This window comes from Crocodylus siamensis, chromosome 8 (assembly GCF_052110815.1).
Source record: "Crocodylus siamensis isolate JL-2025a chromosome 8, ASM5211081v1, whole genome shotgun sequence".
Classification (NCBI taxonomy): Eukaryota; Metazoa; Chordata; order Crocodylia; family Crocodylidae; genus Crocodylus; species Crocodylus siamensis.
In genome coordinates this window covers 8,130,607-8,144,673 of record NC_143402.1, presented here as the reverse complement: position 1 = coordinate 8,144,673, position 14,067 = coordinate 8,130,607, and the positions used below count along the sequence as shown (strand labels likewise).

General features: G+C 41.9%; 1 protein-coding gene across 5 annotated transcripts in view; it reads right to left on the bottom strand.

The window, feature by feature from the left end:
- AFF2 (ALF transcription elongation factor 2) overlaps positions 1 to 14,067 on the bottom strand; it is a 400,790-nt gene that overhangs the window by 141,410 nt on the left and 245,313 nt on the right. For all 5 annotated transcript variants that reach the window (XM_090061622.1, XM_090061620.1, XM_090061623.1 and 2 more), the window contains 3 exons: positions 11,185 to 11,277; positions 8,440 to 8,476; positions 8,127 to 8,178 (listed from right to left, as the gene is read on the bottom strand). In XM_090061622.1, the coding sequence (XP_089917748.1) occupies positions 8,127 to 8,178; positions 8,440 to 8,476; positions 11,185 to 11,277 (182 nt within the window). The remainder of the gene's footprint in view (positions 1 to 8,126; positions 8,179 to 8,439; positions 8,477 to 11,184; positions 11,278 to 14,067) is intronic.

Below are 14,067 nucleotides of genomic sequence, written 5' to 3'. Positions count from 1 at the left end.
GTTTAACCTCAAAAAATAAGCTCTCTGGCCAGACTACGGACAGACTCTGACATCCTTTTGAATCCTCAGCCCAAAGGATTTGACAACAATTTGAATTCCTGAGGACGTAAAGGTAAGGAAACGGTGAGGGATGCTTGGGGCTGTCGCTGGGAGTCAGAGGAAAGATGTGCAGTATTAAGAGGTGATAGTAGGACAACTGTCTGGGTTACTCAGGATGCTAATGGATCATTTCAAGCCCTTGCCAATAGTTTGAATGCCAGATTTCCTACCAAAAATCTATGACGCTTTTAGGTTTACAGCACATATCTTTTTGAGCATCCAGTGCACCACGAGGCAGAACATCTGGGTGAGCATGCATTTAGCTTACCTTAAATATGGCACAGTAAGGCAGGGGTGGGCAAAATGCGGCCCAGGGGCCGGTGCAGCCTGCCAGGCCATTCTTTCCAGCTCGCGGGGTGCCTAAAACATTTAGAAAATTTATATTTATCTTCCCTGGGCTGCCTGTTATGTGGCTCTTGATGGCTTGCCAAACCTCAGCAAGCGGCCCTCTGCCCAAAATAATGGCCCACCCTTGCAGTAAGGTGTGCGAGAGGGTAAAAGGACCGGGGCCAGATGGAGTATGGCATAAAAGAACAGGCCAAAATGGTTGGACTGTGCACTGGAAGGCAGGCTAGAGATAAGTGGCCCAGGTTGGAGGTTCAAGTGGTAGGGAACAGAAAGAGGTAGAACATCGAAGATAGAGATCCAGTGGGAAAGGAACAGGAACCAGCTTGGAGCAGAGGCTGTGGAAGATGCATTCTGGCTAGAGTGGCCTCCGTTATCCTGCCCTGAACACAACATCTCCCTCTCAGATGTATACTCCACATGTGTTTCTCAAAAGCCATGTTTGAAGTGAGGCTGAGGTTTAGAAGCAGTTCCAGCCCACCAAAATGTAAACCAGAAGGTCAGCTTGAAACTGGCCTTGAGCTATGGAAGCACAACGCTCTGCAGCGTTACTGGCTGTCCGTGGCCACGCTCTTTAAAACACAAGACAACTTGTGGCAGGTCAAGAGCATTACTAATACCAGAAAGGACATTAATATGGCTAGAAGAAGGAAATACCTTTTACTTATCACAGGTCTGAGCGTGTCATTTGTGTCATGTATTCACTTAGTGCATTGCAGCTAACATCTACATGGGCCAGCATTTTTCTAGGTACCATGCACAGTGTTATAAGCTGTGTTGAGTACAGGGCACTTCAGATACCAGTAGGCAGTAATGCTGAATTTGTACCGGTGACTAAATACAAGAGGAAATGCTAATCTTTCAAAGCTGATAAATGTTCCAGATATTGACTAGCAAAAGTTCAGCCGGTCACTTGTTTCTTAGGGCAGTAATTACGTGCGTCTGTAATATCCAAGAAAAAATTATTTAACATTGATCAGCAAAATATAAGAAAATTAATTTCCTCTGTTCTCACAATCTTTTAAAGTGATTTATAAACTTGTCAAGAGGAGATCATGGGAGGAAAAAAAAAGGAATGTAGTAGCAAATATTTTATTTTGGCAGGGAGGTTAAACTGCATGCGAGCTGTCTGAATAATGAAAACAAATTAAAAGTCTAATTTAAAAATTATTTTGAATAATGGGCTTATCTTCTGGGATACAGTGTTTTTAATTATTGTGCTGTGTTCTACTACATTTGATAGAAGCTGAAACGTTTTGCAAGTTAGCCTCTCTAGCAAAGGGGCCGTAAGAAACACTTGGTATAGTTACTCCAACCTTGTTTGCTTTAGACCCAATTACTCACTACTTTGCTCAAAAGAAGAAGCCCCTGGCAGTGACAAACAAAAAGAAGCACTGTCGACTGATCATTATCATTGCCCCGAATCACGGAAGACAACATTCATATTTACTTTAGCAAAAGGATGCAAAATACACTCCTCATTAACAAAATGAGACAGTAAATATGAGAGACGAATGACATCTAGTCAAAAACAGACCTTTTTTTTGTTTCCTTTTTCTGCTTGGCCCTTTAATATGCAGCACTGGAACTCTCTGGAGATTAATGGTGTTCCAATTACATGCCACTGTTGTTTCACTTATCATAATTTGTATGTGGTAGTGTAAGCCCCTTGTATTCATGACTTTCCCAATTTACCCAGAGGGAATATCTTTGGAACTTCCTAAGGTTAACAAACAGTCAGTTAGTCTAATGATTAAAGCATGCCCCACTTACTAAGTGAAAATGAACATATACTGTAAAATAAATCAGACTATCAGCACTGTGGGGTAATTTGACAGTCTCATGCTTTAATATGATGGATCAAGAGCTTTAGTTTAGAAATGCTAGAATTTCAGGGGTAATTTTTAAACATATGATACGCTAATTGGATTACGACTGAAGCTCAGATATGATGTGGGGGGACATAAATACAAATATTTGCCTTACTCTAGGTGGAGATAAACTTCACAAGTTTCCAGCATGTGCAGTTCAACTGGAAATCCTAGATCAGAACTGAACGAATCCCAGGTTTTCGTAGAGATACCTTTCAAGGTTAAGAATTCATCAGTGCTTCTTGATTTGAATGTTCTGAATACCAATATTGCTTGTTGTCGCATTATCCAATATACAATCCTTGGTGTAAAATCCTCTTGATGTCTGATTACTCTTCATAAGGACCTCATGCTGATTCATTTCAAACTGTGAATTACCTTTAATTCATAGCTTGAACATGCTGCCAAATTTTGTTTTCTGTGCTCCCAGGTGGCTGTCCCTGACACGATGGAGAACTTCCAAAAAGCCATTAGACACTTATGAAGAGTAGTTCGATATCAAAAGGCACATTTCCATTTTTAGACATGCTTCCATCAAGTATGATGATGAACTGTAGGATTAGGAAGCACTGGTATTTACTGCAACTTGTTTGAAGCCACAGGGTGAAACCTGTGACTTGTTTGAAGTCAACGGTAAAACGGCTCCTGACAAGTGTTTACTGAAACAGCGCAAGACATTTTTCATCTCCTGCAATTTTGTGGGGCGGGGTGTCTCTGCATTTGGCTAGTCTTTAAGGCCCTGCATAGGTTGTATATCATAAGGATGATGGGTCACAAAAATCCTATAAAGATAAAACAAGTTGTTTTTGTCTGATCCATAAAACTTTGCTGTTCCAAGTCTTTAATGGCTTCCGGTAGTTCAATGAACCCATGAGAAGGACCTTTTAATACTGCGTTAATACAGTAAGTATAGGAAGTCATTTTATGACAAGGAAAGAATACCATTATGATTACATTCTTCTTTTTAGCTGGGCTTTTATGGAAACTACCCAAGAGTACTCTGCTGTAGGACTTAGAACACAGGATGTGCTTGATTAAAAAGGTTCTGGGCGGTTTCCAACTGGACACAGGCCAAGTGCTAACAACCAAACAGAACAAAAGAACTGGATGTCTGAGGATGACATACTCTCAATGGTAATTATATAACAGAAACCTAAGTCAAGAGCTGACTATGTACCCTTGAATTCATGGATGTTGACAGAAAATCCTTCTCAGTTCAATTGGTTGCACCTTATCTGTTTCTGCTTACTATGCCTCAAACAAGCTAATAAGAGGAGACTTGTTGGAAACTGGCTCTTCTGCATCTCATCAATGCGGTGTTATTGTGGACCAGACAAACAAGAAAGCTAGGATTTTCCATATGCCAAGTGTATTGGTTTCGACTATAATACCTTGCTGAGCAATATGTATATGTGTGTGTGTGTGTGCATACACACACATGCACTATGGACATAGACATAGCTATATATCTGCACACACAGAAGGGTACAGAGAACAGACATATCCTTATATTTATCTGTACATGTGCACACGCACACACACACATATGTACACATGCACTACAGATACAGACATAGAAGGGTATACAGAACAGACATATTCGTATATCCATCTTTCATATATAAATTGTATGGACTGAAATAAAAGCATCATTTCAATGCAAGTATTCACATGTTTGTATGTCTTTACAAGACTGATCCCTGAAGTCCTAGCAAGGCTTACCCTTACCAGAACTCTGCACTCTCTATTGATCCCAAAGCTGTGAAGAGGGTCAAATCATATGTGACAGCACCAGTGGTAGCAGGCAAAGGAAGAAGAGGGAATTTGTCTAGGAAGTAGCAGCACAAGAGGACGGAGCAGTGAGCCGGAGAGTCAACAGGATGCCTGGAAGATGTAGCCATGTCCAAGCCCCTGCCATTGCCAGCTCTTTCTCTGAGTGTACCTGTACAGGCTCTGTCCGGGTGCAGCCACTGACTGCTGGCTTCCACCCAGGGCCCAGTCTGGCTTTGCAACCTTCATGCCCCGGGCAAGGACAGCCAGGTGGAGGAGTGCTTGCAGAGTGAGAGGTGCCTCTCGGTGGATTCTCTCGGGAATCAGGTAAGAGAGCTGCGTATAGACTATTCTCTGTGCCCATAAGGGACAGGACTAGAAGCAATGGCCTCAAACTGCAGCACAGAAAATATAGATTGGAGATTAGGGGGGAACTTTCTGACCATGAAGGTAGTCAAGCATTGGGACAGGCTACCTAGAAAGTTGTGGACTCTCCATCCCTGGAAATTTTCAAGAGCGGGTTAAACAGACCCTTGGCTGGGGTGGTTTAGCTAGGGATGATCCTGCCTTGAGCAGGATTAGATGACCTCTTCAGGTCCTTTCCAGACCTAATTTCCTATGACTTTCCTATATATTTAAACTTTACAAAAAGTGGAAGTTCATATACAAAATACTTTGCTGGGAAACAATTTAGGTTAACACAGTCACATACCTGATACAAATCCACACAAGCAAGGAAATAGGAAGTTAAGCCACCTGTCAGTACATATCTCTTATTTTTCCACCTAGAGGCACACATCTTGTTACTCTCACAACTGCCGTACACCAGAGGGCACATTCAAAACCTTAAGTCTGATCCAGCAAAGATGCCAGGCTCACACACCTCAATTCTGAAATGTCTGTAACACATTGAGAGCCTTGTCTACTGGGGCAGGAGTATAGCAGGGTGTAGTCAAAGCTTAACAAAAGCATGATGCAACATTTTGCCGCTGCATGGAAAAGGGGTCTTTTTAAACTGCAACAATACAGCACAGTGATAGAAAGGTTAGGGGCAAAGGTACTCCAATTCCCATCAAAGATCACATGCAGAACTGATAGAATGGATGAGGTTCCCATCATCAGTGCAATGAATGGGAAGGCTATACTCAATTAAGTATGCATAAGCATTAAAAAATAGTAAAGAATCACTGATTTCATCCAAAAAATTGTTCGTTCAGAGATGCTACTAACAGGCAACAGCAAAAGATGGACAAATCTGCATATTATCTGAAAGAATTGATCCCATTGAGGGAAACATTTGACCCCACTGGCTGTGTCCACACGAAAGCAGCCATGCAGTATGTGGTGCTGCAGACACATCTGCAACGCCACATACCATATATTCAACTGTTCTCCACACTGCAAGGTAGCAACAAGGGGTATTTTTTTGACCCCAGGGTCATAAAGAAGTGTGTAAAAAACCCCCGGAGCGGTGCACGTGTGGGTAGCGTGCACCACCTAAAACTGGAGCCTGTTTGGCTGGAGCCACGCTCCAGCTGCCAATGGCAGGATCAACCCTGCTGCAGCCCTGGACGTCCCCAGGACCCCTGGTAAGGCTTTTGGGGCCAATTCAGTGCTGGCTCCAGCCTCCCCATGCGAGAGGGCACATGGCACAGGCGTTCCCTGCGGACAAGCAGCCGCGGCACAAGGTGTGCCACTGCATTTTGTCCCTGGGAAAACAGACGTCCATGCTCACGTAGACACAGCCACTGAGATCAGCATTCACGGGGCACGTTGGAATGGGCAGCAGAGGCTAGAAAGCTCATGTGGGCACAATTAAGATCGTGGTGTAGAGATGAATGGTGCCAGCATAAACAGGATTTTGTCAGGATATCCAGTACCCCTGGTGCCATGGGTAAAGATATCCAGTAAAGCCATGATATCTTTGATATTGTTCTATTAAAATACAATAGGATAGCAAGATCCACCAATATTTATTTGGATCATGCCATCTACTCAGGACTACTTGTTAGTACCACCATTTTTTTCCCCTCACCCATGAGCTGTTTCACTGCCATTATGCTTGTTTTTTTGCCTCGGGTATATATGCAAAACAATCCCCATAGTGGGATGGTGGGAACTGTGCATGCAGAGCTCAGGGCAGAAATTGGCCGTGTACATTAAGTCACGCAGTGGATCGCCTCCTCACCAATAACCCTCCCAAAGCCCTATGGAAATGCTTGGAAGCTGCCTTAACAATTTCTCTGCCGCAAAAGGGAAAAAGTGATAGTAACGGCTTAGCTGATCTTCATTTGGAAGCTAAAAATAAAAGTAGCTTTATTGCAACTCTGATCTGTCATGTGTAAAATCCATCACCTACCATAAGAAGGCAGTTCATTCCAGCAGAAATCTGATTGATAGTACTGGAACTTCAGATCAAGCAGCAGAACAGAGAGCAACTGGTTCATAAAATGTACTCAGTGTCTTCGAGTTTTATATCAGGCTTCCTATAGAGAGCTTTGGTCCCATTAAATGCACTATATACCACTGAGCTCCGAAGCACTGTTCTTTTGAAATTCAGCTTATAACTATAAACCATGATTGACAAGTCTATTACTGTTGGTTACAAACTATTGAAATATTGTATTTTATGGTATACTTGCCAAAATATTTTTCACTGTGGAATCCAAACACGCTTGCTTTAGGAGAAAAAACCATTTAAAGATGCAATAACATTTTTTATGTTTTACTAGAGAAGGTGTTGGATGCACACTTTGCATCACTTAGGAGGTTCTGGAACATGAATTTCTTATGCTGGTATCAGGATCAGTGGACCTGGTTGACTAGGTTATTTTTAACAGAATCAGATGATCGTTACCAGAAACAGGAGTAAGGAAAAGGAAGAACTAATTTTGGAAAAGTATCTTACTCATGTGAGCCAATTTGTTACCATTAGCAACACTTTCTAATTCCCATTAAAATGTAAAGGGTGACATGTTTTTGGAACTTTTCCATACATCCAAAAGACTTATCCAATTAAATTGAGAGAGTCAGTGTTTGAGCCCCCTATTACAAAACCCTATTCAAGCAAGAAACTTTAGTCACATAGAGCAGCTCCATGGTTCGATTTCCAGAGGGTTGGAGCTCGGGCCATTAGTGTCGGGTAATGGGTACAATGGAGTACAGCACTTAAAGCCTAGTCTTAGCTCTGCCAGCGATTTATCACCAGACCTTGGGCAAGTTACTTGACTCCACTGAAACCGTGTCCGTACAAAAAGTTGCCCTGGTTTACATGAACCAATTAAAAACCTTTGGGTAGACACTTTTAAATTTATATAACCTGACTTACATTGATTTAAATTACCAAATTTAACTGACTTGGCTATATGTCATTTGGGAGAGACACAGAGGGTTACGCAGATTGTATTTAGATCAGCAAAACTTTGCATGGTACAATTTTAACAACACACCAATAGTTAAAAATGATACAACTCTGATTTAAAATCAGACCCAGGCCTCAGCTTTTTTGAACACATTAAAAAATTCATATGTGAAACAACAACTATAATAGCATTCATCATTTTCTTTAAGTCCTTGACTGCCAATTGTTCCAGACTGTATAAAATGCAACATCTAGTCTTTCAATGCCAGGTTAGACAAGTCTTTCACATGCATTTTACTTTCCTTTATTAAATAAATGTTAACATCTTGCATCATCATCTGTTCATTAGACTGCATTTTTACGGTAAGAAGCTTATATCTGATGAGAGAAACATGACTGATCTCCTTCTGGCAAGCTGTACAAATAAAACGAGTGTTATTTTCGCTTAGTAAAAACTCATCTTTTGTACATACCTCTGTTAGTTAATGCATCAGAAGAGGAAATAGTAATAAGTACTGATGACATAAAACTGGTTTATGGCTAATTTTTAAACTCTGAGAACACCAAAATACCAGAGCAAGATGATGGAGTGAGCTAGTCTCAGGTCCCTTAGGAGATGGAGGCTTATTCCCTAATATACATTCAAAAGAAAATTTAAAGTTGGGAGCGCCAATACTTACGACTTCTGTGGCACTGATTTGGTTGCCACTTTTCCTGCTGGATCATTCCACTCTGCAAACAAAGGAAACACGTTTCCAAATGTCAAAAGATTACAGTAAAAATAAAAATGTGTCCAAAGCTTTTCAGCCTATCTAATTATACTTGGTTTCCCAACATGCCACAATGCATAATGTGTAATAAAAAAAAACAATGGAACTGATCTGCATTAGCATCAGAGAAATTAATTTTTTCATCCTTTGTTTTAATGATGTTAAGTAGTTTGAAAAAAAAAAAAAAGGCTGACTGTTCAGACTAAGGACAATAAAGACTTACTTTGTACATTGTATCCTGAGGTCAGATGCTGGGAATCCTACAACAAAAACACACAAGATGTCAGCATTAGTTAAATGAGTTGGAGAAGGTGGATGCATCTCTCCTTGTTAAACTAAAGGCACTAGCATTACATAAACAAGCAGGGGATCACACGGGAGCGTGTATCTTCTGAGATGACAACACTGGCATTAGCCTGAAGCCCACATTACCTATACAGAAGGAAAGCCACCACTGGGGCATTTTCACTCCTCAGTTCAGAGCCTACTTTAGGGCCAGAGGGACAGATCCTCAGCTGGTGTAAGTTAACTTAGTCCCATTGTGGAGTCACCATGCTGATTGACACCAGCTGATGATGTGGCTTTTTAGTCTTGCCCATAGATGTGTGCATGTGGTTCCCATTTAAGATAATGGGATGCATTTGAATGGGTAGAGTATGGCCCTTAGAATTAAGAGAATTTTTTAGCAGCTTTACTTTTTCCTTCCCGCCCCCCCCCCCTTTTGTCTTATTTCTTTTGGACTGTGCTTGCTTAAAGATGTCATTAGCCAACACTGATCCTCCAGATCTTGTCAGTCACGATGGGCAAAGACACAGGAGCTGGATTTTCAATTGGTGTAAACTGGTGTCGCTCATATGCAGGCGACAGAATCACACCAGTTTCAGACCTGCCCACGGTGCCTAGCACAACTCAGTGCTTCGCTAACAACAGACTTCTTGTTCACTCGCAATAACTTCAAGCTGCATTCCTGATTTTCCTTGCTTGATGCTTCCCTTGGTTTTTCAATCAACAGTAAGATATAACCTGATGCCAACTCAGCCTTCATCCCAAGCAGAACCTAATAGATTTTGATATTTTTAAATTAAGGTATTATTTACAAGCCAGTCCCCCAGCCAGGTCTTACTTTGTTAAAAGCATTAGAAGCTGTAGGATGTTAAAGTCATTAAAACCCTCCCTATACTTCCTCTTAGGGCATTATTAGTTCTTAATATTGTGCTGCACAGCTAGGCAGTCCCTTGTGAAGTAAATCATGCCTTAAGAGTAAACATGGCACTTTACATGTGAATGTCAGAGGGATAAATTGTTGTGATAAGATCCTTCTTTTCTATTGAATTATTTCATATATTTTTCCTATGGGGATGCTTACATTTGTTATGCAAGATGAGGACCTATAATAAGGCCTGCCTTAGCTTTATAGGGCTGCCTAGTCCTCATGTTGTGTCTAAAACTGTAATTGATTTAGTGGACTGTTCTGAGTAGGGACTCTGCTGCTATATTTTTTACAGTAAAACTAACTAACCCAGAGACATTTATGTGCTCACCTATATCCTAAAGTATAATTTTTAAAAACCTAATTTATAGTTCATATTAAAGCGATATGGTCAAGAATTTTAGATCCAACATTCAACCTGCCTAAAAATGATTAGACTGGATGTAGACTTTAATTTTTCTTTTTAATCTACCATAACTTCAAAGAGGAATTAAAAAAATAAAAAAGGGAAACAAATCTCTAGTAACCCTGGGCCTGCGATTACATTTCTGTCACTGAAGTTACTGAAGGTGTGCTGTACATGAGCCAGTTTTTGCAGGGTCTATTAAAACACATGCATTAAATTTAGTACTGTTGCAAATTAAAAAGATACAACTTCCCATAGGCTCAAATTATCCCGTTACCGGCATAGACGAGCGTGTGAAATGGTATGCGCCTACTACGACCCAACTGCATTAACTGGAGAGGAATGAAGGCTATACTGAGTAATCGTAGAGTTTAACAGCAGTATAAATGAATACAATATTTTGCATGGTTAGCAGCTATGCGCACATATGAAACTGTCCGAAGATCGTTAGTGCCTTGGCACTGAATTTGTGTTGGCACTGTCACTACGAGAGCACTAGCAAAGAGGTTTTGTTAGGCTTTGTTCTACACTTTGATTTGTCTTGTTAAATAGTCATTTCACGCGAGCCGCAGTCAAAGTAGGGGGAAGGTGTCTAGGGGTGGGCAACTACTAGCCAAATTATTCGAACTGATACATGACTGGTTGAGCAAAAGGGGCAGTTTCTATTGGATTCAAGGCAGCAGAGCTTTTAGAAATGTCTTTACTTAGTCCAGCCCCAGGGAGAAGACTAAAGCCCCATGTTGTAATACTGTAATGTTCTTCCCTAGGAAAGCGCAACTCCAAGCACCACTGGACCCACGACAGCTTAAATCCTAGTGTCATCACTTCAGTGACTAATTATTCTTCTCCTCGTGTCCTGTCTGAGGTTGTTGATGACAGGGATTTAGCAGAATTCACAGATTCGTCAGGATCTGACAAGGCCACGATGGGAGCGCTTCTGCTATGGCCATTAGGGCACCTGAAACTTCAGTGACATCAAGTGATTTACAGGTGCTGAATTTGGGACGTCTGGATCTGCATGTGTTACCTTGATGCTTCTTGAATTGATGGACTGGGTGTTTTGGCTGGAAGGCACTTCAGCCACTACCAGGAGATAAAACCTCATTTGGCCAGTATCTTCCACATACACGTGAATCAAATGGATGCCATTTGTTGGACAATGACAGTTATGCAAATCTAAATATAATTCTCCTTTCTCTAAGTCAGTTCTGCAGGTCTGGAGAGCAGCCCTGTCCCTGTCCACCACAACGGGCTGACCTGGATTTGGCAACTCCAGCAAAATAAAATAAAATCTCCAGAGAAGAGCACTCCAGCAGAGGAGAAGGAAGATCAGGTTGCTGCTGATAACCTACCTGTACCTTGCTTGGGATGGAAAACTTGGTCTGCTCAGCCTTGCCAGGTGTGTGAATAGCAGTTAGAGGCGGAGGCCAGGAATGGGTCATCTCCTAGGGAAGGAAAAACATCAGAGACCTCATTCATTTAAAAGTGAGACAGAAAGAAAATTACCCCGTGCAACTTTGCACCCCTCCATAAAGGCAACTTCCCAGATCTGTTTTGAGACGGCAAGGAACAGGTCTCCTTCCCCGGCATTACTATGTCTTATCTGGTGGATGAACCCCCTAATTACACATTGGGCAACATCCTCTCCGGCAGCAATGACAACATGCTTCAACCAATGAGCCCTGCAGGTGCACATTTCAGCCTTGTCCAATGCTGAGGTTGGATGGCCTCCAGCAGGCCTCCAGGGTGCTCTGCTCCCACGGCCAGGCTGCCCATCTATCATGTAACGGTTCCCATCCCCACGATGCTGGGACGCCTTGCAATTTCCAGTGCATATATCTTCACAATGCCCGCACAAGGTGGGAAGTACTGCTCTCCCCACTGTCTGAATGGGAAACCACAGTCTAAAAAGACTCAGTGTCTTAAGGAAGCCAGTGCCTTGGAGGAGAATTGAACTCAGGTCTCTCACCGAGAGCACAACTATTAGGCAACCCTTCCTCTCTAACCAGAAAAAACAACCCAAAACGGTGTGTTACATTTTTATCATGTGCAAAACACCCGCAAAGGAAGTCTCCCTGGGGCTCACTAGCACAGGCCGTAAAACAAAAAAGAGCATGTGTTTGTTTTTAAACACCAAAAGCCCGATACCGAAGGCAATGATACGTCTTCCTACTGACTTCATTGAGTGCAAGTTTTGGCCCAAGCTCAGAAAATTAAAATTAAGCCAGACACAGATACTGCAGAAAGTGTTGTTTTAGGCAAAGCTTGTAAATGCTCTTGTAATGACTGTATTTCATGGTAGATGCTGCTCCAGTCTCTCTTATCTTTGTTTTTAATTTGATGAATATTCAGACAGGCAGGAACACATGTCTCTGGCTATCTGTTACATCTTTGTCTTGGTTGTTTTTCTTTACATACAAAGCGCGGTAGGAATTCTTTGATGAGATAAGAAAAACAAAGAGAAAAGGGGGTCTAGTTTATTAAGTTTTGCATGCAAAGGTGCTGGCTGCGTCAGACCAGTGAGGGTACTCTGTTCAAAGGCCAAGACCGATCATAGCAAATCTTGCAAACTGCAGCCTGAGCTGATGCTCTGCAAGTTAAAAAGACATAGTGCTTGTCTAATGGTTAAAGATGTGAACCACTGACAAGAAGCAGTTTGGGGGGAAGACGGGGGCATTGGTCAAGCCCGGTAAAACAGTGGTTGCCATCAGTGGCAGATACTTGCATCGCGGAAGGAATCCATAGTTTCACTTCTCCGATTATCCCTCCACGGATGACACATCATGCAGCAGAGAGGTTAAGATGAAGTAAGTAATTTGACGAAGTGAACTCGAGTTAGCCTATTTCCTTTGGTCTGGTAAGGAAGCTGTGGAAACCAACTACAAATGCCACCCCCAGGGTTAGGCACTTCCCAATGGTCAGGTAACACGTGACATTCGCCATTCACCATGGTGAACTATTGCCCATCCAATTAGCCATGACCCTGTAATGGCTTATGCATCTGTTTAGTTATGGTCATAAGCAGTCCCGACTCAGTCGGACTACTCATGGGAGTAGAGTTGAGCAAATGCATCGTTGCAAAATAAGGGTCTCGGAGGGAAGAACGTCCCTCACCGATGCATCACCACCACGTGACAATGCTTCACAATACTTTGCATTCCCTTGGAAGCTCCCCTGCCCTGATACTTTCTTTGACATAAAACACAGTCTGAAAGGATCTGACTACCCAGAATAATGTATTTGTGTAGCACGTGTGTTCATGTTGAGGTATGAGCTAACTGTCCATGTCAGCAATATATGCCCCTTTGGGAAGTAGATAGGGAACTGCACTATTTTTTTTTTTCCAGGGGAAGTTAAAAAAAAGTAATAAATCCAAATTTGGAAGCATTTAGAAATTCCTGGAAGTAACGATAAAAAAACTGAGCATATGAAATGTTTTAAAGTGGAATTTAATGGAAACAAAGTAAGCCCACAAAATCAAGTTAGGATTTATTTTCACATGGTTTGGACTTTGAATAATTCCAAAATCATGTTAACTGATGGACTGGGCATATGACGGCTATGGTAAGTATGCATATTTTTTTATAGACCTGCAGATTAAATGGGAACATAAACCTGCCCAGCTTGTTGGCTTAGAAGTCATTGTGGTCCACTGATGTAGTAACATCAAGCGTCCTCCTTTCTGAAAATGATTTAAACATTGTTTTAATTGACTCCATGTGTTTTATTTATTAGGGCTAGGCACGCTCATTTCTTCAGCTCAGTCTGCTTTTTTTTCTAGCTGTAAAAGCCCCCAGGTAAGTAACTAAGACATACACATGCAGAAGAAGCCTAATGAAACACCAGGAACATAGCTTTTCTGACCAAATTGTTTAAAAACTGCAGAGATACAGGCCAAATCTGGGTATCAGTGGAAAAGAGAAAATTGTAGAAAGCTTGCAGTCTGAAGCACGGCAGAAAAGGGGCAGATGGTAAAACAGCTTGCCAAAACCAGCCCCTCCTAGTAAGGTCTGCTTTCAAGGTGCATTTCCGTATTTCAATTTTTCCCTGATTTCTGCCTTCTTCAAAAGCGTGTGCGTGTGTGTGTGTGTGTTTTAATTCAAGTGAGAATGCTGATCAAGCACTGCAGAAATTGCGACGGAAAAAATGCTGCTATGTCATCTAGTCTCTGTCCCTGCCAAGGCAGCTTCCCTTTCTGCAATGCATTTTGCAGCACCTTCTGCAATCGAACTGTA